This window comes from Heterocephalus glaber, unplaced genomic scaffold (assembly GCF_053883595.1).
Source record: "Heterocephalus glaber isolate CG9 unplaced genomic scaffold, H.glaber_assembly_v1.0 deba00001472, whole genome shotgun sequence".
Taxonomy (NCBI): domain Eukaryota; kingdom Metazoa; phylum Chordata; class Mammalia; order Rodentia; family Bathyergidae; genus Heterocephalus; species Heterocephalus glaber.
Genome location: NW_028258315.1, coordinates 92,303,044 through 92,330,309, shown reverse-complemented (window position 1 = coordinate 92,330,309; position 27,266 = coordinate 92,303,044). Strand labels below are relative to the sequence as shown.

Sequence of the window (27,266 nt, the reverse complement as noted above, 5' to 3'; positions counted from 1 at the left end):
GCTGCCCTCCCGCTTCCCATCTTTTCATTTCGTGATTCACCACAGCAGAGCCAAGCTGTCTAGTACAGCAGGTACCGAGGTTTAAGAACTCCACCTAGACCTTGACCTCTCAGTACTCAAGTCTGACAATCATTTGCAATTCTTGTGATGTCTTAAGAAAATAAGAGAAAAACTGAAGCCAAAACCTTGAACTCTCTAATATCCAACACAGCATAGGCGTGTGTGGGGACCAGGCCCCACTTCTCTCCTTCAGCCTCGGTCATCATTCCGGTTGACGCAGTGATGAGGACATCCCCTTTGTGAAATCTGGAATGATCCCAAAGAGAAGGAAGGAAGGGAAAATCCTTAAAAATGCAGATCACATCATCTTTCAGTCCCATGGTGTGTACAGAAATTCCCACAAATCTGACATCTTTTCAAAAATGACCTTTTCCTAACACCCCTGAAGAGCTTTCAACAAGAAAATATTTTTAATTCACAAGATATCTGATAAATTATCATATTTCCTTTTTTACCCCATAAACTTAATTCTCAGGCAGAAACCTATCGACAAAGAAACACAAATGCTGTATTTTTAGTTTACAAATCAGGATGAAGATGTGCAATACCAATATACTTCCCCAAAAGAGATAATCATTTTATCAAATCACTAAGCTCTCTAGTTTTGCTACTGAATGTGTACTATTGTTTGGACAGTTTTCCAAACCCTACATATAGATTGTCCACCTAAAGCTTAAGTTCTAAGACCTCTCTTTTCCTACCTCCTCTCAAATTGGTAAGTACTTACTAAGTGCAAAGCAATTTTTCCATATTATACATTCTAGATTCAAATGTTTTGGATTATGTGTAACCATCACTGAAAAAACTGAAGGCTATGAAGCACACAAAGTCTATTTTAAAGATAATATCCCTAATAACCAAAAGTGACAGCTTCTGTGATCTTTATTCTAAATATGGCATGATGATTTTAAACACCCTCTTTTACTATCAGAGAAAGAAAAAAGAAAAAACTGTTTACCGTTGATAAAGCATTCTGAAAGAATTATCCTTACTGAAAGTTTGGCTATCCGAATGCATAGCAATCCTTTCTGGTATCCAGCCAGTCAATGCATGCAGATCAATATTCTGCAACATAAACACATTTCAGGGCTCTCAGTGTTGTTTTCAAGCTCTTAGATAAATTCTCAGGGTAGCTATTAAATCAATGATTTCACAAAATGATTCTGTAGGACTAAATCAGAAGACAATTCAAAGTTTTTGCTCATTCTGAATACAAGAAAATTGCGGGCCAGGGATTTAGCTCAGTGGTTTCGCCGCCTGCTGCGCAAGTGCAAGGACCCAAGTTCGATCCCCAGCACCCCAAAAAAAAAAAAAAGAGAGAGAGAATTGCTTCATTGGTAAATATGATAAAAACTCAAGATATTTAACAAAAAAAAAACTGCTTTGATGGTAAGTTACCACTGAATCCTTATAATATGATAATCACTTCTAATATTTTGCATATATTACCTTTCTTTCAGCTGGTGGATAAATTAACAGGCAATGAATTAGAAAGCTAAACCAACAACGTACAGGCTAGGAAGAAAATCACTTTCCACTGCATTTAGCTATGACCTTTATAATACTGCCTAGCATTATAAGATCCTGAAGAGGGCCGGGGATTTAGCTCAGCGGTTTTGCTGCCTGCTGCGCAAGCACAAGGACCTGAGTTCGATCCCTGGTACCAAAAAAAAAAAAAAAAAAAAAAAAGATCCTGAAGAGTGAAGGGGGCCTGGCATTAGGCAGGGAAACCAATCAGGTATGAATGATGGAGGATTTGCAAATAGTACTTCATTTACTCTGTACAAACCCTGGGAGGTGGATATTACCCTTATATTTTAGACACACAAGCTGAGAAAGGTAAATACCTTTTATAAGGCAAAAGGCTCGTCAATGGCAATTTAAAGTCATGTTAAATCAAGTAGTTTACCTCATGCAACTAAAAGGACACTGGCATGCAGAGCTCAGCTTTACAGGTTATATTAAGGCTGGAGAAAACAACTCCTTGAACCTAAATTTAGAAATCAAAATATACCTAAGAGTATCACTATATCTTTTGATCTGAACAGGCTGCTCTGAAAAGGTACACCACAATTAATTGGCTCTGTATTGCAACGTAACAGCAGATACATACATTTTAGAGATTTCTTGGACATAGAATCACACAATACACTGCCCTTACACAAGAAAATATGTACTCCCATAATAAGGGGACTAGTCAATATTTCTCAAGGACTGATAATCTGCTGTTTACCCATAAACAAAACCAGTAGTAGTATCTATTATAACTTTCAAGTTTAATGTACTTTGTATTAGCATAAGTCAGTGTCTCCATCATACCACCTATTACTTACCGAGTTGGATCCTGGGAAATCATAGCCTCCCATCACTTTCATGTATGCCTTTTCTATAAGAGACACCCATAATTCACTTTTATTGTTGGAATAAGAACACAGCAGTTCTCCCTTATGATCAACAGGCAACTGGTCATCAATTATCACCTGAAGAAAGAGAAAATTAATTTCTTTAGGTGAAAGAGTACTTTAAAATCTTGTCAAGGGGGAAAAAAACCACAATTCATACTGATAAAAAGCATAATAGCCTATTATTATGATGACAGTTTTGTGCTTCTAGAATCTGATCAATTATAAAAGGTTCATGATTTTAATATGATGCCTTTATTCAGTCTTACGAGCTAACCTGTCAGGTGAGCCTCTGGTTACATGTAACTACCATGAAAATTATGAGAGAGTCTAGAATGTACATTATGTTGAAAATAATTACCAAAGGGCCTCACTATTAAGATCAATGTCATTTTAATCCAAACCTAAAGACCCATGCTATATATAGTTGTAAAAGTAGAACATTATGGCTAAAAAACACATTTAAACAACAGAGCAGCTGAGCATAGTGGTGGCACGCATCTTATCCTAGCACTCAGGAGACTGAGGCAGGAGGATTGCTGCAAGTTCGAGGCCAACGTGGGCTACACAGTGAGTTCAAGGCCAGGTTGAACTGCATAGTAAGATCCTGTCTCAAAAAAATGAAACAAACAGGGCCAGGGACTTAGCTCAGTGGCACCGAGCCTGCCTTGCAAGAACAAGCTCCTGAGTTCGATCCCCGGTACCAAAAAAAAAAAAAAAAAAAAAAAAATACCAGAACAGGAAACAAGCACCACAAAGATACAGTATAAACCTTATATTGAAAATTATTTGAAAGTCACAGGAATAAGAATTTTTGATCTAAGACTAACAAAGATTGTACAACTGCATTCTGAGAGATTCTTCAAACAAGAAGTTATTGAAGAACAGGAAAAACATTCTCAAAATTTTTGTTTAGCTCTTAAGTAATCAGCTAGAGTGGCTCTCAAAGGATGTTCCCAGACAATGGCACCAGCATCATCATGGACTTGTTAGAAATGCGAATTGTGGTCTCATCTCAAACCTACAGAATCAGAAACTCTGGTGGGGCAGGGGGCGCACAACAATCTATGCTTTCCTAAGTCCTCCTGATGATTCTGTGTACCCTAAAACTGGGCAACAGAGCAATGATTTTCAGACTGGAATCACCACAGGAGCTTGTTAAAATCAAGATTTTGATTCAGTAGGTCCAGGATGAAGCCTGAAATCCTGCAATTCTAACAAACTCCCATGTGATGCTGAGCATGACTCAGGGACGTGGGTGGCAGTGGATGGTGCTAACGGATCCTAACAAGGCAAGACCCTCAGAGGTCAGAGTACTGAAAGAAATTAAAGCAGTATAGCTTACGACCATGGATGTATTTCACAAAGGAACTAATAATTTTAAAGGCTTCTTACATCTCAGGATATAACCACATATACTCTTCTGACCTAACAGATTTAGTGTATCTGATTTCCTTTTAATCAAAAATATTAAGATCAGATTAAAATTTATTTTAAGCATTAGCAGTCCCTAGTTCAAAATTACCTATCAGAACTTGTCATGGATTTTATATTCAATTACTAACATAAAATGATACTGGTAGTAGAGTGCTAAGATCACAGACTCAAAATCAACTACACTGTAACACAGCTAACATTTAATTGCACTTACGACTCAAAAGTGGAGAAGGAAAGAGAGGGGTAGTGGTAAAGGGGAGACAATATTCACCTTTCTTGGGACACCATTGAGGTGAAGTTTTACCATATACTTTCCACACGGATTGTACTCTGGTTCACCATCCTTATTCTGAGGATAAATTATGCTTTTGTAAGGAAAATAAATATTGAAATACTAACATTAATATCCAGAATCAACTACAATACAGGAGATATTTAAATATGTCATTCATTATTGTCTGCAATTTCATAAAAATAAACAAGAATATTTTCCTAGTGTAGCTCTAGACAAAGATTTCACCTTCAAAGTGCTTATTTACTATAATTAAAAAAGTATTCTGAGCCAAGGATTTAGTGCAATGGGGCCAACGCCTGCCTTGCAAGCGCAAGGTCCTGAGTTCAATCCCCAGTACCAAAAAAGGAGAGAAATGAATCCCAAAAAGTATTCTGAGATCATAAATAGGGTATAAATTTCATGATATTCTGAAAACTGCTCAATTTTTAATTATATACTTTAATAAATCATCGACTAAGTGGATTATTTTAAGCTGGTTAAAATAATGTTTTACCATTGACCCTAAGAAGTGAAGACCATTTAAACTAATCATAACTAAGGCACTAACCAAAACTGATTACATATATAGAATATATATATATTATATATACACATATATAATATCAGATACTTATAAAAATATCAGTACCAATTTTCTTTTAAATTAATTTGGATCACATTAAGCACACTGAAAATTATTTTTACATGGGAAATAGCTGAAATTAAAGACTAATTCATCTTTGTACTCTCAGGGTTTAATAAATAAAAACCAGTCCAGAAAAGCTGAATGAAAAAATTATACTTAATTTTTACATTCAATGACTTAAGCTAATATAACTTAAAAACCGAAAAAAGTATTTCAGACATTTCAATATATTTTAAAGTAGTTCTAGCAAACAAAAATAAACACCATTTTATATTTTCCAATAACCACATTAAACTTAAAAGTAAAACTAATTTTAATATTTTATTTAATCTATTATTTCAACATGTAATCAATACAAAAATTTGAGGTATTTCCTGTGCCATTTTCAAAATCTCATGTGCATTTTATGCCTGCAGCTTTTTTTAAATTTTTTTGGTACTGGGGATCGAACTCAGGTCCTTGCGCTTGTGGGGCCGGCGTCAGCACCACTGAGCTAAATCCCCGGCCCAGCCCTTCTTAATTAACACTAACCCATTTCAATTGCTCAACAGACATATTATAAGTTACTATAAATATGATGGGATTTTACTTCATTTATTTAAAAAATACTTGTTCCATACATTCCATGCACATGTTCTTACTGCCTTAGCGCATCTTTCCATAGTAATAAATCATCTGCTTAACCTCTACAGAAGAGCCGTAATAGTCTAGTAATAGACTCTCACCACTTTCTACACAGATAAAGCCTAAGTTCTTAAATTTCCAGTTAAGAAACAAGTACACGAAAAAGGCTTAAAGGGACAAGTCAAAACTTTACCTGGTAATCAACTTTTTATTAAACCGTCTCTCATAAGCTGCACTGATAGCCAATGATGCCACAAAGGAACAATCTGATACGATTGTCTGCCAATAAGAACAAAGTATTAATATATTCCTTCATTCATGTAATTTCAACATTAGCCAACATTACGCACTGCACCTGTCATCTGCTTTATGCTAAATATCTTGACAACTGTTCAATAATAAAGAGAAATGCCAGCCTGCTGACTCATTTATTCAAATCCTAGAAAAATCAAGTATTTCAGTGATATTAACTTATAATTAGATATTTAAATAACAATCTTTTATATTTCCCTTATCAAAAGTGAAATTCAGATTTTCAAGGTTTTCATCTACAAAAATCTGTGACTAGTCAAAACAGTTATATAAGGCATAACTGAAAAGTGTTTAAATTTTAAAAATCGATTATAGTATAAAACACATTGCCATTAATCGTCCTCAAAATATTTCCCCTTGCTTCAAACACAGTATCCCATCATGCTTGCCACTTTCTCAAGCAGTTTTGGGAAGTCGTCTTTTGTGAGTGTCTTTACAAGGTGTGATCAAAACTCCCATGTTGCTGAGTGCCGACCAATGGAAAGGCAGGCTCATGAAAACATTACGGTGTGCCCCGCAGCCACACGCTCTTCCACAGAGTCAGTCACTGGTCATACCCGGGTGAGCTCCTGGGAGCAGACTGGTGGGGCCCTGTGAGGCTTCTATCTTTAGCCTTCTCCCAGCCCCATCCCCACAGGGGTCACTGTGAGGCTCTTGCTATGTCCTGGAGGAGTCAGGGCAGTGGTGTCGGACCTATGGCACACATGCCGCAGCCAGCTGTTCATTACTGAAAGCTCTAAAAGGTTCACCATCTCTGCTCTCAAGCTTTCAGGACACTTCTTAAAGTGGGACCTGCACACCTCCCACCCTAGTCTCTGCAGACAGAACTGCAGAAATGGTTATTCACCACAAAAGGAATCCTGAAGAAGAAAGCCAAGCAAGGCTAGAAAACACTGGATTCCAAATGGCTCTGGTCATTTATGCACCACCAGTAATATCTGGGAATGGGAAACCAATAGGCTGCCGAGGAAAGACAATATGCTCCCAATTCCTCCTTGGTGGTGGCAGTGAGCACCACCCACTTCTTCTAGACAGGCCAGGACCAGCACTGGCACAGAGGCTAAGACAAGCCTGCCACCGTCTGTCCTTTCTTCCTGGAATGCCCTGAACTGTCCTTATGGCCACGACAAAAGCAATCCGTTAAGAAGGGGCCATGCTAATTTTTGCCAAAGCTGAATGAACCTTGGGGCCTGGTGCCAAAGCTGTGGACACAGCTCCTCCGGAGCTCTTTCCCTACTTAGCTAAAGACTTCATCTTCCTCTGACAGAGACTGGTAGTAGCCTCTGCTGCAATGCCTGCCAAAGGAGCCACAGCTCCCCCAGGCTGCCCCCTGGCTTCTATGTCAGCACATTTCTAAGGAGAGCATCAGCATCTCTGGACTCCTGGCAATGGGAACTGCAGCAACCACAGGGCAGCATCTTGGAAGCTGGTCCATGGACCATGGTAACAAACACATACGAGGAGCCATGCTCACCTTTGGCCATAGTTCTATGGTCCCCAAGTGCATTTGACAGGTGCTAGGGCCCATACCCTTGTAGTCCTGGCAGGTACCTGGGGACTCCAGAGACAGGAGGGCCGCCAGTGTTCAGCTTGGTACATCCCCAGATGGTACCAGAGGCCAAAAACACAGCTCAGTGACTGACCCAGAGACAGCTCTCGGGCATGGTACTGACGGATCCTGTGGAGCAGCAGCATCTGTTATTTCTGTCACAGGCAGGGGTACCAAGGCCCACGTGCAGGTCAGCACTGGCTGGCTGCCTACTACAGCCTCCCACCCGAGGACAGCTCTTGAAAAGCCCCAGGATCCTGTAGGCTCCTCACTCAGCTGGGCCCGGGGCAGGGGCTCTGCACCTCTTCTTCAGTACATTTACATAAGGGTCAGCAGAGAGGTCACTGTAGCCTCAGGATGACAGTGGACAGAAAGAAGTGGAGACATCAGTACTCAGCTGTCCTTGTGGAGGGATGAGCACTGCTGTGACCAGCAGGAAAGCATTCACTCCCCCATCAGGCATCTCAGGCACCAGGGAGGACCATGAGCATACTTGCTGTAGCCTTGGGGAAGTATTGGGAGGCAGATGCCTACCACTCAACTTCTGCCCCAGCAGATCAGCTAATGGACTCTGGTGGCTGCTTAGTGGAGAGATCCTTCAAAAGGAACAGATGTAAAGGCCTTTTTATAAAATGTTGAAAAACAAAACAAAACAAAAACTCATTACAGGATGTCCTCATCCACCTTATTCACTGCATTTGGCTCCATGTACTTCTGGCTCTTCCTCAGTCAAAATGATCTTTTATAAAAGGTAAGTGTTTTGAATCTATTCAGGACACCACAGCAGCCATGACAATGCAACTAATGACACAAAAGACTTCAGAAAGTGGCAAGAAAGCTGGGATAAGTATGTTCAAAGACAGAGAGATAGTATTTTGAGAGGGATTAACAGCAAAATGTCTTTTATTGTAATACATTTTTAAAAATGTAAACATTCACAATCGTTTCTGATCATACCGTGTACATAATTATTTCAAAGCTTAAGTCAAAATGTACAGAATGAGTCATTTTTCCAATTACTCTTATGTACCTGGATATATAAAAGCCTAAGAAAAAACTCAAATTCATATTCAAATTTCCTTAAAATGCTAATTTTAATATAGTATTTTACAAAATAAATGTTTACCTGCTTTATGCTAAAACTGGACACAGTATATATCATTGTAGGATTGTTGGTGAGGTCTTCTGGTCGTACCCACTTGGAAAAAGTAGTTTTTTGTTTAGGTGATAATGGTAGCTTGCCCCATCTATCACTGAGGTGATAATAAAAATTAAAATAAAGTTAATTTCAGAAGCTGACTCAAAGTCAGAATTAAGTTTCCCACATATAGCTATACCTTCATCTTTCTAAAGTAATTTCCTAGTCAAATGGCTCTTTACACCTACAGCTTGAATCCACTCAACCTAACCATACTCCCCAATTAAAAATATATATCAATAACTGAACACGAAAGCACGACCCAAATCCAGTTATTTTAAGAAAATATATATATATATGTATATATATAAATAATTTAAAAGTCTAACTTAGCATGCTAATGTTTAAGAAACTCAGCAATAAAGCTGAGCATGGTGATGCACACCAGCAATCCCAGCATTCAGAACACTGAGGCAGGAGGGTCACTGTGAGCTCAAGGCCAGGCTGGACTGCATAACAAGACTCTGGAAGGAAGGAAGGAAGGGAGGAAGGGAGGAAGGGAGGAAGGGAGGGAGGGAGGGAGGGAGGGAGGGGGAGGGAGGGGAAGGGAGGGGAAGGGAGGGGAAGGGAGGGGAAGGGAGGGGAAGGGAGGGGAGGGGAGAGGGGAGAGGGGGGAGGGGAGGGGGGGGGAGGGGAGGGGAGAAAGAAAGAGAAAGGAAGAAATTCAGCAATAAAACAGAGCCATTAACAACAGTACAGGCTGATTCATTCTGAGGCCCCAGGGCGCTCTGCAAGGCATTCAAGGAGTAGCTAATTTACTAAATACTAACCCTGTATCAGCATTATGTGAAAGTGCTTTGCCTACACTCTCCACTTAAATGCTTAAAACAACTCTATTACATTCAATATTTTTTCAAAACTCATAAAGTGATTAAATAACTTTGGAAGGTCATACAGCTGAGGAGGAGGACTGGGCTTTGAATCTAGGTTTTTGGCTCCAAAACTACTCTGTTATATTTAAAACTGATATATAGTACCAGATTTCTAAAAAAGAAATCTACCTGTCCTCAAATTTGTCTATAGCTAGGCCACCAAATCTTTGGATTTCAGGAGATTTAGGGATAATATGAGGTAGATGATAGGCAAACTAAAACAAATATAACTTTTTTTTTCAAATTTGTGATCTTCCTGTCTCACCCTTCCAAGTAGCTGGGATTACAGTATGTGCCACTGTGCCCAACAATATTGTATTACTTAACACCATTTTTTCTATGCATGGATAAATACATTAAAAGTTGAAAAACTCATACTATTATATACATAATTTTCTATTCTTCGAAATTTCTGTATTGTATTTTTTCCTACCTTTCAAAAGCATAATATATGACTTTTACACAGCATAATATATGACTGCGTGCATGTGCCTTTTTTCCCCAGCATTTTGAGACAGGGTTTTACTATATAGTCAAGGCTGACTTGAACTCACTATGTAGACCATGCTGGCCTGAAACTCATGATCCTCCAGCCTCATCCTCTCGAGTACTGGGATTACAAGCATGAGCCACCACTCACAGCTCCATATACCTTTTTTTTTTGGTACTGGGGATCAAACTCGGGACCCTGCGCTTGCGAGGCAGCAGCAGAGCCACTGAGCTAAATCCCCGGCTGTATATACCATTATTGAATCACTACTATACTCCTGGATATTTAATTTCAGTAACTTTTGATTTTTGGTACCAGGAATTGCACTCAGGGCCTCATGCTCGCCAGGCAGGCGCAGTGCCAGAGCTACATTCCTGGCCCTCAGTAACTCTTTGTTGTAACAGATGTCTTCATGAATGCTCTTACTACACACACCTCCGAATACTGATTTCCTTAGGATGATTCGAAGTTTAGGGTCCTGAACCAGATGGTATTTTTAAGGCTAAGGCTGTTTAACACCTTTATAAACAAATTTCTTGAACTGGATCTCAGTAAACAAAGATACTGTCATTCTATTCCATTTTTCCACTGCATTCCTGTACTGGCTTGTGGCTCTGCTATAATTCAAACACCAACTGGACAAACATTTACTAAGTACTTACTTTATGCCAGATATTGTATTAGGCACTGATTATAATGTGAGGCAAAAGACCTACGTAAGCCCAGGATCAGGCAAATAAAGTGTTCTTGCTATGTTATCCCACCTCTTTCCTATAATTATATTTGTCTTCCAGTTTTTTATTATATTTTAATTTCAAAGCTATGAATTGAACCAAACTTCTGAGTACTGAAAAATTACAGAAAAACTTAAAAATCAGATCTTGAAAATAAAAATCACAATAGTGCTTACTTACCAGAAAGGCATTGGATAAGCAAAACGTTCCCTCAGATCAACACTCATGAAAGGAACATATTCTATACCATTTATTTTTGAAGTTGTCCTATAAAACATGAGAAAAGAATCGTAAGGTTCAAGTCTATCTTAATAACCAATCTTAAACTCTTCAAAATTTACATGACAAGGTATAGTACTGTATTAAACTGATAACCTTGTATTATTAAATATATTTGGATAAAATTTTCACAAAATTGAGTATCAGAAAATAACTGATGCACTAATATTCAGTAAGAATTTTTTTTTTTTGGTACCAGAGATCGAACTCGGGTCCTTGCACTTGCAGGGCAGGCGGTGGAACCACTGAGCTAAATCCCCGTCCCCATAAGAGTATTCTTTTTAACACTGATATCCTTCACAACAAAACTCTAGTCTCAAGGAAAGCCTATTCCAGAGGTAATGAAAATGTTCTTTGTGTCCCTTACCAGGACACAAAATCAATTCTATCTTAAGCCCAAAGGGACAAATCAACTGTTTAGTTATTTTGGAATTTTAAAAACATGAAATTTATAATTCTGGAAAATGTTTTTCACATTTTCCAATATATGAGAAGAAAGAAGTGTCACAGATCTCAGCTATGGTCTGCTGACAAATTTAAGAAGTGAGGTTTGTGGTAGCTTTGTATATTTTCTCTCTATTTTGTATATGTCTATTTTATTTAAAGTAGCTACAGGATACCTGCACAATTCAGTCTTCAGGCAATGATGTTCAGTGAATTAGCAACAGATACAATGACTTTAGGACAGTGAATAGCTTCAATTTGAAAAGAAGATGAGAACTTTTTATTTGTCTGAATGGTAGGTGGAAATATACAGTTGTTGTGGTATAGAATTTCCAATGTGTGCAGGGAGCATAGAGATGCTGAAGAGCCACAATGCTGTACTCTTAGTGTCACTCAGCTCCAAAACTATCCTTTGTCTTATTTTGGGTTGTGTTAGTTCATAAGCAATTTTTCCTAGACAAAGGGGACCAGATTAGTAGGAATAGAATTAAAATCTTCAACAGGAAAGAAAGATGCTGTCATATGGTTGCAAACTAGAAAGAAGCCCTTTGAGCTCAATATTAGGAAAATTTAAAATGAGCACCTATATGACTTGCATAGTTCTAAGCAAGTTCTTGCACAATTCTGCTTCTATCTACACCGGTTCCGAAGACAAAAGGATCCCTAAATTGATATGCTTCACCTCTTTAATTTCCCCTGAAGCTCCTTTCACACACATTGAGCTGTACGCACAGAAAAGGGGTCTTTGAGTGTGCTCTGTAAAGAGCCAGATGCTACACACTTTATGTTCTGCAGTAAGGTTTCTGTCACACATTCTTCGGTTTTCACTTTCTTTTTAAAAATCCTTTAGAGACTGCTGCGCAAGCGCAAGGACTCAAGTTCGATGCCCGGTACCAAAAAAAAAAAAAACCTTTAGAGAAATGGGAAATTATCCATCGCCCAAGCCTTCAGTTCTGTCTGCTGGTCTAGACTATTTCGAGGTAATAAGACTTCCGGTCAGGGCTCTGGTTACTAAGTCCCACGGATTATTAGCCACATCCCTTAGCTCTGTTGAGCTCCTTAATCAACTCTGCGGAATGCCAGGTTTTACAGAAAAACACTATGTCTAGTAAAAAATGCTAATACTAAAATATATTAGAAAGAAATTTTACACTCTTTATTTCAAAGTGACTAGATGATGTTACTACTTGTAATTACCTAATGATGCCTTTTTTTTTGGTACCAGGGATCGAACTCGGCACCTTGCGCTTGCCAGGCAGGCGGCAAAACCACTGAGCTAAATCCCCGGCCCTAATAATGCTTTTTTAATAAACATCTGAATACAATTCAACAAATGTAATAAGAATACAATTGCCTACATTGATTATGTCAACAAAACTCATTATAATTAACCATAAATGCATTTACCTGAGCACCTCTATCTCTTCTGCTGTGTACCTCTGTGCTTGTGCATCACATGACTGCGGACTTATAAATGGCTGAGGCTTTTCAGGGAAAGAATTAGCTCCTAGTGGAAAATGTGTTTTCACTGGAGGTGGCTTTGGTTTAGTATTTGTTGACTTTACTTTGCAGAATGGTTTTGTCAAAGGCTCACTCAATGCTTCTGCTCTGTAACACAGGCACAGGAAAACAATTACTAGTTTTTCTTCTCACATTTGAACTTTTTTTTCCTTTTGGAAGTACTGGTGATTGAACCCAGGACCTCTGCACTGATCTACATCCCCTAGGCCTTTTTGTTTGTTTTGCCCAGATTTGACTGGAACTTATAATCCTCTTGCCTTAACCTCCCACAGCGCTGAAATTACGGGCATACACCACCATGCCCAGCTATATTTAAGTTTTTAGGAAACAAAGTTTACTTCAAGAACTAGTCAACCATCCTAATGGAAAATTAGTATATAAAATTCGTACACACTAGTCGAAAATCTCATTACTTTAGCTACTTCCAAAAGTAAGGTAAATATTTCTGCAAATAATATTCTACTGACAACATTACTTGAATACTTCTTGTATGTCAGATACTATACAAAGCAAGCAGTGTGCAAGAATGTATATAACAATTCCTACTCTTAAGGTGCTCATGGTTTTATAGAGAAAGACTGCTTTAAAATAACAGATGTCAGGATAGATGTGAATGAATACAGGAAAGAAATTACAGACTTAATGACTGGAAACGGGAGTAAAGGAAGGCTGCTTTGAACTGATGCTGAAGGCACAGAGTTCACCTGGGGAATGAGGAAGCATCCTTACATACAGAGAACATGTAATTGAGCTGAGGTAACTTCCAAGGAATGGATACAGACCCTGTGAAAAGTGCAACTAACAGGAAGCAGATGAGAGGACAGGAAGGTAGGAGTGTATTGTGAAGGCCCTAATGCTTTTTTGTTTTGTTTTGGATTTTGTTTTTTGGTACCGGGGATCGAACTCGGGTCCTTGCGCTTGCGCAGCAGGCGCCAAAACCACTGAGCTAAATCCCTGGCCCAAGAAGGCCCTAATGCTATGCAAAAGAATTTTGGCTTTGTTCTGTCAAAAAAACAAGCTAAAACAAAGAAGTTCTTAACCTGAGGTCCATATATGAGCTCCAGGGATTTTGTGAACATTCTGAAATTATATGCAAAAAGTTACTTATGTACATTTTTCTAGAAAGTAGATCTAGTTTTCAACAGACCCTCAAAGGTATTCATTACTGACAATCCTCCACCCTCTACTGAGAATGCACTTGGGAATACTGGATGGGTTAACAATACAAGCCATAAAAGTCACCTATGATTCTCATGAAAAAAATCAAGCTAGAAAGGACAACTATGTGCCACGTCTTCATGAATTGGGGAATCTTCATGAATTTGGGAAAACAAACTAAAGATTAGTCAACAATGGTGATGAAAAGGAAGAATGACATATCTCAATAAATAAGAAAAGCTGAGGGTCGTACAGCTATCTAGTCAGAGCTCATAAGGAGATAATTGTAATTCTTCGTGTTACAGATGTAAATGCAATTTCCACACTTTTCTTCATCTACACTTCAAGAGATATGACTCTCTTATACAAATCCATTCATTCTTTCAACAAACACCCACAGTCATGTACTACACTCAGGAGTTCTGCTACGTGCTTGGCTACAACACTAAACAAACAGGCAAACTTCTATCTTCATGGAGCTTACATTTGGGGATGAGGGTTGAAAGGAACACAAAGAGCAAATATAAATCGTATGTCTTCAAAAGTGTTAAGAGCTATGGGAAAGAATATTACAAGAGATTAAGCAAGACAAAAATGCTAGAGGAACTTCAATTCTAAACAGAATAGTTATGGCAGGCCTCAATGTAAAGTTGACATCAACCCAAGGGGAAAGAGCCACACATATTGTATAACGTGGGGAATGTGTATGTCTGGAAGCAGGATGATTCTCAATCTCTCTGCTTTCTGCAGCAGATCTGGAAGCATTTCTAGAGGTTCTCTTCTTTGAAGTCTGATATACAATGTAAGAAAAGTCATCCATTTCAAATACCATAGTCATTTCTGTTCTCTAATAGCAAAAACTAAAGATATTTCTTGACTGATTGGCTATTTCTTGAGGTTAAAGCAAGAAACTAAAAAGAGGAGGTAAATCCACTTGTAGGAAGATTCTATATCTCAGTTTAAAGGTGAAGGTTTGTGACCATGACCTGTCCCACACATTTAGATAAATCTATTACATAACAAGTGACAATACATGCCATCCATCAGCACTTCAGTAACCAAAACTCACCTATCTAGTGCCTGCCGAGCCAACTGTTTCAGTTTATTTTGCAGGGTTTTATCAGCAGTTTCAGAAGACTTAAGAGAAAGAAAGAGACAGACATCTTAAAGCATAATTATTTTTTAATTTGTTTGACCCATGATATTTCTATGCAAAAAAATTTACAATGCACATTATACGTCTTAAAATTATGAATGCACTGAATGAACAAAAAAGGCATTTTGTTTTCATTTTTAAAGATTGTCATTTAAAACAGAATTGAAAACTTGTCATTGAGGTGAACTTAAAAAACCACTGAATGAGGCTGGGGCAGGATTACAAGTTCAAGGTCAGGCTGGGTCACCTAGCAAGACCCTGTCTCAAAATAAAAACTAAAATACAAAAAGTGCTGGGAATACAGCTCAGTTCTCCCTGGGTTCAATCCCCACTTTGGGGGCAAGGGGGGCTGACACTGAATAACTGACCTAGGAACACCCAGGCTCTACCATTTCACCCTGTCTCCCCGCCAAGTGCCTGCTCTGAACACCAGGCGCTCTCTGAACTGAAGAAGGCTCTGGGAAGCAGTGAAAGCCATCCTGCAGACTTTACATTACAGATTAATAAAGCTCTTTCCAACTAATGCTGTACCTCACTTTTTACTGTATGATACTAAAAAAAGTTTATTTTAAATTCGTAATTTGTGATGGCAAATTCTTTCTTGTAGTAGTTAATTTTAGCTATTAGGTTACAAGCAGGTTAAAAATTAGTACCTACAGGAGCCGGGGATTTAGCTCAGTGGTTCCGCCGCCTGCCTCACAAGTGCAAGGTCCCAAGTTCAATCCTCAGTACCAAAAAACCCCACAAAAACCAAAAAAACAAATTTAGTACCTACAACTTAAAAAGCAATTGCTTACTGGTACTGGGAACTGAAGCCAGGGCCTACCTACTGCTACAGAAGGGCTCTACCACTAATCTACACCCTGACCCTTTCCTAACTTTAATACTCTGTAAATTGTCCATGCTAGCCTGGGACTTGAAATCCTCCTGCCTCAGCCTCCCAAGAATCTGGGCTTACAAGCGGGTACCACAATACCTGGCTTCACCATCTTTTGATAAGGATTAACTTAAATTACATTTATAATAATAGAACTTATTTTCTTCAAAGAGTTAAGTAAAATTCATTACTAAAGGAAATTTCTTAATATAATTGCACCAAATTTAACCTTCAGTTATACATACAGTTTTCAGACAGAGATCCACAGCTTCTGTATACAATTCTATAGCTTCATCAACATTCTGTTTTTCATCTTCATCAAAAGCTTGTGTAACAAGAAAATGAGCACGCTCTAAGTCTAATTGATGTTTTGATTTCAAAGGACCAGCATTTTTTGACTGAACTAGGACAAGAAAGCACATATAGAAGAATTACTCAAAAACAGTAGAGAACAGTACACCATTTTAATATATTTTAAATGTTCTTTACCAAACTCTATAATCCTGTATTTTAGAAGTTTAACAAACTTTATATATATATATGTGTGTAAAAATAAAACTTAAGAATAACTCCCCTGTGATGGTCTGTATCTAGATGTCCCTCCGAAGCCTCAGCCGTTATAGGTGGAGCTTTTCAGACGTGGCTGGATCAAGGTGTGTGATGCTGGGATTAAGGGTGCCCCACCCTGGGTGTGAGTGCAACCCTAAGGGGGTATCCCAGATAGAGTATAAGGGACAGAAAGGGGGCTGTGGTCACTGCTTGTTGCTTCTTCGCTTCTTTACTGCTTTGCTGCCTTCTGCCGCCATGAACTGCTTCTCCTCTGCGACGCCCTCTGCTGTGCCACCCCACCTTGGAGCCAGCCAACTACGGACTGAAACCTCTACAAACTGCGAGTCAAATAAACCTTCCCTCTTTTAATTCTGTGTTGGGTATTTTGTCTCAGCAACAAGAAAAAGTAACTAAGACAGCCCTCTAGCCTTTTCTGAGATGGAGCTCACTATGTTGCCCAGGCTAGCCTCACACTTTCCACCCTCCTTCAGTAACCCAGTAGCTAGAAATTACAGGCACACCCCACTGCCCCACCTCTTCTCCTTTAAATCTTCATTTCAAGCTCCCCGAAGCCAGTTGTTTAAATTCATCACACAATAGATACCAAAGACAAGGAGCATCAAAAATGTTTCATTAAAGAAGTTCTTTCCCCTGAATTTGTTTCCCTATCAGCACTCCTTTCATTTAAAAAATAAAACATAGGAGTCCTCTTAACATTCCCCTCCTGCCCTGAAGACAAAGCAAACACTTGGAAAATACTAAATCTTAAGAAACTCCATTGTATTTTTTTTGTGGAACCGGGAATCGAACTCAGGACCTTGCGCTTGCGAGGCGGGTGGCAGAACCACTGAGCTAAATCCCTGGCCCAACTCCACTGTATTTTAAGGTAATTGAAGGGTTTTTTTCAGCACAGACAATAACTCTGTAATATACCAGCCATGATGATAAAAGTTCCTGCTTTTCCTAATTTATTTGGATCAGGAATAAGCCATCAAACATTTTTACTGTTCTTTGAAATAAATATTTCTACTTTCTTTTAATATAAAGATATGTATTTATGAGAAACTTATCTAAAGTAAAGATCCCTTACCACTGAACAATAAAAAGACAATCAAATTAAAAAATAGACAAAGGTTCTCAATAGACACAATAGATATTCAAATGGCCAACTCATAAGATGCTCAACACACCAGCCATCAAGCAAATGTGTGATGCTACTTTGTACCCATTAGGATGGCTAAAATAAGATAGACAGTAAGTGTTGGTGAGGATGTAAAGGAACCCTGCTATATTGCTGGTAGAATTGTACAATGGTGTAGCAACTTTTGAGAACAGTTTGGCAGTTCTTCATAGAGTTATCCTATGACCTAGCATTCTACTGTTGGGTATATATCCAAGAAAGCATACTTTCCCACAAAAACTTCTAAACTAACGTTTATTAACAGCATTGTTCACAACAGCCAAAAGATGGGAAAAAACCAAATACCTATCAACTTACGCATGGAATATTATTCAGCCATAAGAAAGGAGAATTGATACTTCTACAACATGGGTAACTGTTACAAACATTAAAGCTCATTGAAAGAAACCAGACAATGAAAGGATTAAATGATTCTACATTGAATGATTCCATTTACTGTATATGAATGATCCAGAATGTCTACCTATAGAGATAGAAAGTAGATTAGTAATTCCTAAGGGACAGGGTTTGGAGGAATGGCAAGTGACTGCTTATAGATAAGAGATTTCTTTTGGGGTGACAAAATTCTAAAATTCTACAATTAGTGACTGTCCTTGTACAACTGTAGTAACAAAATATATGTAAACCACATACGTACTGAACTGTTCACTCTAAAAGGGTGAATTTGTCAGTCATGACGACACATGTAATATATCCATATAATCCCAGTGCTTGGGGAGGCTGAGGCAAGAGTATCAGAAGTTCAAGCCCAGCCTGGGCAATTTAGTAACTGAGCAAGGATCTGTCTCAAAATTAAAAAACAAAACAAAACTAAAAGGGCTGGGATATAGATCAGTGCAAAGGCCCTAGGTTCAATCACAAGTGGGTGGAGGGGGCATGAATGTTTATGGTGAGTGAATTATATCTCAATAAACCTAATTTTAATTTTCTAAGCTTTATATTGTGTTAGTTTCTTAAAGGTATGTGATGTTTTGTTTTGGAATGGGGAATTGAACTTGGGTTCTTGCGCTTGTGGGGCAGGCAGCAGAACCACTGAGCTAAATCCCTGGCCCCTGAATGTGATGTTCTCAAAACTTTACCCCTCATTAACACCTCTCTTGAGGTATGTGATAATTCCATCCATAAAATGAAGACACTAAAACCCCAAAATATTACTCTTAGCCCAGCCCCGGGGTTTCTTAGCCTTGGCATTACTGATATATTGTACTGGATATTCTTTGTTGTGGAGGAACATCCTGTGTATTTATAATTTTTAGCAATACCCCAGGCCTCTAACCAGGTAGATGCCAGTGGCACGCTCCCCACTGCATCCAGTATATGTAAACCAACATCTCTCCAGACACTGCCAAATGTTCCTGGGTGGGGTACTGCAAAATCCTCCCCATTAAGAACTTCAGATCTACCTAGGGTTTCTTAGCTACAAATGAAGGCTAAAGAATCATCTTAAATCTTTTAATTCCAAATCTCAATCTCTTTAAATTATACTAGTGAATTTCAAACTGTGTTACCTTTCTCCACCTAGTGGCCAACTTATCTTCTATGAGTCTGACTCCATGAGCAAACTATGTTTTTCAAATTGGGGCTCTGAACAGTATTTTTTGAAGGAGTGTTTTGCTTAAAATAATAAACCATTTAACTCTCTTCAGATTACATACACTACATTTACTGAACAAAATGGGGAAAAAATTGGTGAAACAACTAAGGTGATCTGCTTTAAAAATTCTTTTTGAACTCCTCTTAATGATAGGTCTTTTCCTCTTCAAGAGATTAGGGCTGTTTCATCTGAGCCTGAACATCACATTCATAAATATCAGTATTTAGAATGTGCTTTTCAAAATCAAATGCCATCTGTTTTGCTTTGGTTTTTTTGCTATGTTGCTCAAGCTGGTCTTGAACTCATGGGCTCAACTGATCCTTCCACCTCAGCCTTCTGACTGCTGGGACTACTGATGTGTCCATGCTCAGCTCAAATAGAATTTTTTAGGTTTAGCCGTACTTAATACAAAGCAGGAAGAATTTAATTCTTTAGTAAAAAAAATTCAGGATTCATTTTTGTCCCCCAACTATTATAAGAACTTCAAGGGTTTAAAGAGCACTCTAGTTGGACTATTATAGCCTATGATAAAAGTGTGACTGAATATGTGCACAAATGGAAAGGAAATATGGAAATATTCCTTTAGGTACCAGGGTTTCTACTCGTTGAACATTATCCCCACATCCCTTCTAGAGAAGTCTGGTTTAATATTTAACATGTTTCAGAAAGAGATTTCCCTAATAATGCGATGCTTATATTTTTCTCTCTCCATATCTGATTAATGGCTTCCTGAGGACTAACCTACCAATACTTACCAGACAGACCAAATATTCACGCAATAAATGGTTGTTGAAATAAAGTGAAATACATATGAAAAAACCACAGAGATCATGGAAGCAGGCATTAAAGATTCCTTTCTATACTTCAAAGATAATTGTAAAACAGTTTATGAAGCAAAGTTGCGAAAATGAAGTTCCCCTGAATCAAAAAATATTTTTTCTTTGAACTTTTTTATTTTTACTGGCAACTGCTTGCAATACATAACGATTACACTCATCATGCAGAGTTGATAAATGTACACAACACAACTTTTTGCAGTGTTGGGGATTGAACCCAGGGCCTTGGGCGTGCTAGGCAAGCACTCTACCACAGAGCTACACCCCCTAAACACATGAGTCAGTATAACTTCTTATCAAGTAAGGACTGACATACAGGCAGTCCACTGTTCAATATATGCAATTTCTGGGCATTTTCTTAAAGTAATCTACCTTTTTTTTTTTTTTAAAGGACCGCTGTATCAGACAAGTAGATCAAATCTACTTTATCCTAACTATGTGCTTTATCACTGCTCATGTTTAAAATTAGTGGTAGCAAGTAGCACAAAGTCTATCAGAGTAAGATTCCTCTGCTTGTGGCTGTATTATCCAGCGACACAAAAAGGGGTTAAAAATCATCCCTGGGGCTAGACGCACACTTACAATCCTAGCACTCTGGGAGAGTGAGGCAGGAGTATGGCAGGTCTGAACACAGCCTGGGTAACTTAGCAAGAGCCTATCTAAAATAAAAAAGGGCTGGGGATGTAGTTCAATGAGGTTCTGGGTTCAATCCCTAGTGCCACCCTTCCTCCAAAAAAATATCAGCCCTGCAATGAGCTACATCACAGCCCTTTCTTCTTTTCTTTAAGACAGGGTCTCAAAAAATTACTAAACTGACCAGGGTGGGCTCAAACTTGTGATCCTCCTGCCTTAGTCTTTCAGGGTGCTGAGATTACAGGAACATACCACCACAGCCATGAGCCCACTTCTATCACAGCACTTGCCCCACTATTTACAGAAATAAACAGAAGCTGTTCCAGGTCTCTGCTTACATGTTGTTTTTCCAAGGCATGATTTAAAGAGTTCAGCAAGGTCTTGGGGCAGAGGACACTGACAGAGAAGAGATAGCCTATGGCTGAAGGCTTTAAACACTGAAGAGGATTAGTCAATTTTAAAATCAAAAGAGGCCATACGTCACATATCTAAAAAGCAGACTCTAACAGGGCCCTAATCCTAACTTTGCCAATGATAAATTATGTCTCTGGGAAATTAGGAAATTAGACTCTATTATCTGTAAGATTTCTCTCACACAGCTCTCATGTATTTCCATATTATGATTTTTTAAAGAGGAATGAGCAGAAAATGAGGATCAAGAACCACAAATGAAGAGAAACACAGGGAAAAGATGTGATAGAGAAAAAAATAATGATGACGTGAGGAGCCTTACTAACCTGCAGAATGTAGAGCTTGAACTCTTTCAAGATACTCATTTATTTTTTCTTGAATATGTTCTAGGCTTGATCCTGCCATCTCAGCATAAATTAAGGCCTGTGCTGCTTCCTAAAAATAAAAATAATTCAAAGGAATCAAACAGATGTATTACAACTTGAATTTTCATTACCACTTTCCAATTCACTCTAAGTTTCCATGAATGACAAAACACTTATTACTATATGTTTGTGACACATAATAACTAATTATCTTGGTATACATATCGCATCCTGATCATTTTTACTCCCTTTCTTCCAAAGAACATCTTTAAGATATTTTTTCATGAAAGTTATGTAGCCTTCCAATACCCTTTCTTCAGTTTTCAATGCTCTAAATTTTCATATACCACTTAAAGTTTAAGAACTCAACGACGTACATTAAGGAACTGATTACAAACACTTCTTTAGAATAGCTGTAATAAACATGCTTTCTGTTTTCCTTATCCATAGATCAGATTTTAAATTAGATACTTTGAAAAGATAAATTAAGCCTTAAAACTATTAAAATGGGTTGGGAGATGTAGCTCTGATAGAGCTCTTGCCTAGCAGGTTCAAAGCTCTGGGTTCAATCCTCTGCACCTCCAAAAATAAAACAAAAGCATTAAACAAATAATAATCATCAAAATAAAATTAAATATCAAGACTGTAAGAAATTTAAAAGCCAGGGTCGGGATTTAGCTCAGTGGTTCTGCCGCCTGCCTCACAAGCGCAAAGACCTGAGTTCGATACCCGGTACCAAAAAAAAAAGAAATTAAAAAGCCAGACACAGCAACACATTCCTGTAACTCCAGCACTGAGGCTGAGATAAAAGAATCTCAAGTTCAAGCCCAGCCTGGGCAACTTGGCAAGAACTTCTCTCAAAATAAAAATTTTTTAAAGGGCTAAAGGTGTAGCTCAGTGTGAAAGCCTTAGGTTGAATCCCTAGTACTGTAAAAATGTGGTACGTTGTAAAAGTTAAATCTCTCACAAAGTATTTTTCTGTACAGAAAATACTGTCCAAGGATGACACATATTAAAGCAGATTTAATTTTTATGATATAAATTTATTTTGATTAAGAAAGCCTTGCTTCTTCCAGTTATTCTGTAACTTCCATGGCTAGTTATGCTATGATCAGTGAGGAAGAGCTTCCAGCCTCCTCACCACCACTCCAGGGAGGTTACCAATGCTACCTAGAAAGGGCAGAGCACGTAACAGCACCTTCTCTGCAGTGTCCCAAGCACGTACTACACTTTATGCGACCTTATGCCTGTCAGTCTCCAAAGAGGTTATCTACTGAGCTGGTTTTTTTCTGTTTGTTTGTTTTCTGGTACCGGGGATCAAACTTGGGACCTTGTGCTTTCGAGGCAGGCGCTGGAACCATTGAGCTAAAAATCCCTGGCCCATGACCATCATTTTCTGAATCCAGTTATTTCAGCAGGAATTCTGAACCTAACAAAATCAGTAAGAAAAACAGTTTTGACATTAGTGGAAATTCAACCTACAGGCCGTGGTATAGAAAAGATAGGAGTTTCTCAGATTCCATGACTCAGGTATTCCAAGGGAAAAAATCGTAACTTTGCATATAAATATTAAATATTGTATCTGAGCTGGGTGTGGTGATGCAAGTCTGTAATCCCAGCACCTGGGAGGCTGAGGCAGGAGAATCACCTTGAGTTCCAGGCCAGCTTAGGCTTCATATTGAATTCAAGGCCAGCCTGAACCATAAAGAGAAACTTTGTCTCAAAGAAATCAAATAATAATAATAAACACTGCAGCTCATGTACCATCATTATCTAAATACATTCAAGTTACACTTTGATAAACTAAATATTCTATATATAATTTTCTTACCCTTTCAACTGTCTTGCATGTAAATACTGATTTTCAAGTAATTATTTTTTTGCTTTTAAAAAATTCAAATTTTAAAACTGTTTGTATCAGCTTTATTTTACTCACTTTATTTACGTTCAAAAATGACTTAGCTGGCATGATGGCACATGCCTGCAAGCCCAGCAGTCTGGGAGATGGCAGGAGAGTCACAAGCTGGGACTCAGCTTGGGCAATTTAGTCACTCAGTAAGACCCCTGTTATGGCTTATATCTAGATGTAGCCCCAAAGCGACATGCGCTCATATATGGGGCTTTTCAGAGCTGGCTGGATCTAGGGTGTGTGATAATGAGATTAAGGGTGTGTGGTACTCAATTAGTCCACTAACTGACTTATCATAGTCTGGGTGTGAGTAATCAGAAGCTCCACCCTGGGTGTGGGTGGCACCACCCAAAAGGCTTGTAGCATGGATGGAATAAAAGGGAAAGAGAGGCTTGCTTTGCTGCTGCCATTCATTGCCTTCTGCTTGCTGCGCCATGGACCGTTTTCCTCTGTGATGTCCCTCTGCCGTTCCACCCTGTCTTAGAACCAGCTAACTATGGACTGGAACCTCTAAAAAAGTGAGCTCCAACAAACCTATCCTCTTTTAACTTTGGCTGTCAGGTATTTTGTATCAGTAATGAGAAAAGTAACTAAGACAACCCCTATCTCCAAAATAAGGTAGGGCAATGGGGGTGCTGGGGATACAGATCGATCTGAAGGCCCTGGGTTCAATACCCAGGAAGCTCCCAATTTAAAAATTGCTTACGACAGCAACTGGCTAAACAACACTAAACAAACTGATAAGGTTTATGTAAACAGCTTCTGGAAGTATTTTTTACTTTAAGTATGAAATAGTCTTCCTAAGTGACAATGTATGTAATCCTGTAGGAAAAGAAGAAACATTGCATTCTTTTGCCTTAGAAGTTATTTTCACATGGCAATACTTTCACCTATTAGTATTTGCAGCAAAGTTACTTCACAAAAGTAAGACATAAACCATGCCTGGTGGCACACACCTGTAATCACAGTACTTGGGAGGCTGAGGCAGGAGGATCCTTCTAAGTTCAAAGCCAGCCTGGGCTACATAGTGAGTTCAAGGCCAGCTTGGAACTACATAGCAAGTCCCTATCTAAAAATAAAATAATAAAACATAAAACTATTTCACAATATCAATTATACATTTTGATCCTTATTTACACTTTTATTTGTGAAACAGGAAGAAAAGGTCTAAAGGAGTAGGGGAAGTGGGAGGGGAAGGGGAAAGAAAAGAAAGAAAAAGAAAAAAATATGAGAAGGAAAAAAGTGAAAACAAAGTCTTTGTAAATAGGGAAGGGTGGAGGTGATGAAGGGAGGGCAGGGGAATGGGGAAAAAATAAGAACCAAGAGGCATCACGTAAGGGTGCAAGATCCCAATGATGAATGTAACTGTATTGTATGCCTAAAATGTACCAATAAACTTAATGGAAAAAAAAAATAAAACTTTCCTTTAAAGAAATACCACTGTGTGAAACTGTAAAAACAAACAAAATTCCAAAAGGAATGATTCTGAAACACGCCAAGTCTCATATGAAACCAATAAAATAATGGTCTGGAGCAAATGACACTTTGTTGGTAGTACATGGGCTGATGAAAAAAAAATTACTACTGTATTATCAAGAATGTCATTCTTTTCTCAAAGAAAAGGTAACAATATTATGAGGACAATAGTTACCTTGGCATCTAGCTAAGATGGAGAGGTGTGTTCACAAACCCTTAGAGCTGGAGAGCAAAGAATGGACTATGGGAGCTCAGTCTTTGAGTTAGCAATTGTGCCCGTGGTAATGCATCCAAAAGAACTATCAAGAAAATCTGCCAAGCATTACTTATAAGGATATTAACTGCACAGTTACTTAGGATGCTGAAAAATCAGAATGACACTACCTGCCTAATAGGCTGTAAATTATGGTACATGCCCGGAATGAAAGACTATGCAGCTGTTACTGTAACAGTCAATTTCATGCTTTGGGGAAATGTTCAAATTTAAAACAAAAAAGAAGACTTTACAGAACAGTATAAACACAACCCATTTGTGAAAAAACCGTGAACATCTCTATGTACGCATACAAAAACTATAAAGATATATATACATCAAATGCTAGGTTAAGGGATGGACTTGCGCTTCTTAATTTACTTTTTAGATTTTTAAACGAACACGCCTAATTTTGGTGTGTACCACAGATCACTTCCTGCTGGCTATAAATCAGAGCCAAAGGACAGCAAGAATTTGCCACCGACTCCTCGCCCCCGCCGCCAGGGCAGCTCCCGCGGGCCACCAGGGAGCCCAGCCCGCAGGCAGAGGGGCGGCCTCGCCGTCGCGGGCCGAGAGCCCCGCGGCGGGCGTGGGAAAGCGAAACCGCGGGGGGAAGGCCGCCCTCGGAGACCCCGGCCCTACCTTGTAGTAAAACACCGCCTCGGAGTAGCGGCCTTCGTGGTCGCGCTGCACCGCGAGCCGGGCGAAATGCAGGGCGTCCCGCTCCAGCGCCGTGGCGTCCATGGCCGCGAGGCCCTGCGCCGGGGCCGGAAGACGGGTCCTGACGCACGAGCGCCCAGCGCGGCCGGGGAGCGCCGAGCGCGGAGCTGGAAAGTTCACTGTCGGCGCTGGAGGGGACACGGCCAGCCTCCCCAGCTCCGGCCCGCCGCGACGCCGCGCATCTTCCGCCCGGCCCGCCTCACAGCCCGCAGGGCCGCCCACTACGCGCCCTCCCCCCGCCCACTGGCCGCACTGCGCAGGCGTAGCCGGCTCCCCGGAATTCCCCGGCGCCCGAGCGGCCCCGGCCCGGCTCGCGGAGTGCGCGGGCGGTGGGCGTGGTCGGGCCCACGGTGCTCGAGCAGCTTATCGCCGAGCACGTGACGGTCCCCTCGCGGGGGATTGAGCGGGCGTGGGCAGGTGTCAAGTCCGGACTGTGGGCGTCTCCGCCGCGGGACTGGAGAGGTGGCAGTGCCCGGGCGGCTGCAACAGGCGCATGCACCTCGCGGAGCCTTTCCTTGGCTGGGAGCAAAGGGGAGGTGAAAAGAGCCAATGAGGATCATCTCGCTGCTGCACGGATTAAAAATAAACTCGAGACTTACAGATGCAAGATTCTTTTGAGAAACTGATAATATTTATTTTCTACAAATCTAATCATGACCCTGTGTAGCTCCCCAGTGTATACCTAAGTATGGTATTATTCGAATTGTTAACAAACAAGATCATGTGTTTTCTCTTTACTTATCTTCAGTTAAGGTTAGCTCAGTGTTGTAATTACATAGGTCATTATTTGATTAATGTCTCCTTTCCCTTAAAAGCCTAGCTTCAGCAAGAATTGTGGAGGGCGGTGTTAGCCATAGAGGCCCCATGTTAAATCTTACCCTCCATCGTATAAACTAAGAAGACTATGTTATGAGGAACCGCGTCCTTGCCAAATTAGATGTTTACCTCCAGAAATTGCCCTGGAACATGATGAATGTTTTGTAACCCGAGAAACAAGAAAGCCCATAAGGGTGAGGAATTTCCAAAGAGCTAGCGAACAAGGAAGCAGGTGTCTTTGGATAAGGGTCATGATTAATGACCAAGCTCACCTGTGATATAAAGGGAAGGAGAAAAATAAACGGGCGCTCTCAGTCTCCCTGGGAGCCCTCCCGACTATTTCTGTGTCTTTTTCTTCATCCTCACGCCCCCATTCAGGTGCTGTTCAACAAGTGACGGCGGGCTCCGTCAAAGAATAACAATGAATTTTGTTGGGTGTGATATCACACACCTGTAATCCCAGCCCTGGG

The 27,266-nt window shown here is 39.6% G+C and overlaps 1 protein-coding gene across 2 annotated transcripts in view; it reads right to left on the bottom strand.

The window, feature by feature from the left end:
* The window catches only part of Capn7 (calpain 7), a 40,206-nt gene extending 14,010 nt beyond the window's left edge, over positions 1-26,196 (bottom strand). Inside the window, exons 1-12 of one of the 2 annotated variants that reach the window (XM_087182460.1) lie at positions 25,903-26,196; positions 21,584-21,692; positions 16,279-16,436; positions 15,070-15,137; positions 12,729-12,929; positions 10,779-10,865; positions 8,431-8,557; positions 5,637-5,722; positions 4,171-4,264; positions 2,394-2,540; positions 1,019-1,125; positions 186-306 (exon numbers count right to left, since the gene is read on the bottom strand). In XM_087182460.1, the coding sequence (XP_087038586.1) occupies positions 186-306; positions 1,019-1,125; positions 2,394-2,540; positions 4,171-4,264; positions 5,637-5,722; positions 8,431-8,557; positions 10,779-10,865; positions 12,729-12,929; positions 15,070-15,137; positions 16,279-16,436; positions 21,584-21,692; positions 25,903-26,004 (1,407 nt within the window). In that variant the 5' untranslated portion in view covers positions 26,005-26,196. The remainder of the gene's footprint in view (positions 1-185; positions 307-1,018; positions 1,126-2,393; positions 2,541-4,170; positions 4,265-5,636; positions 5,723-8,430; positions 8,558-10,778; positions 10,866-12,728; positions 12,930-15,069; positions 15,138-16,278; positions 16,437-21,583; positions 21,693-25,902) is intronic. The other variant, XM_087182461.1, reaches the window with a different exon arrangement.
* Between the last annotated feature and the right edge of the window lie 1,070 nt (positions 26,197-27,266).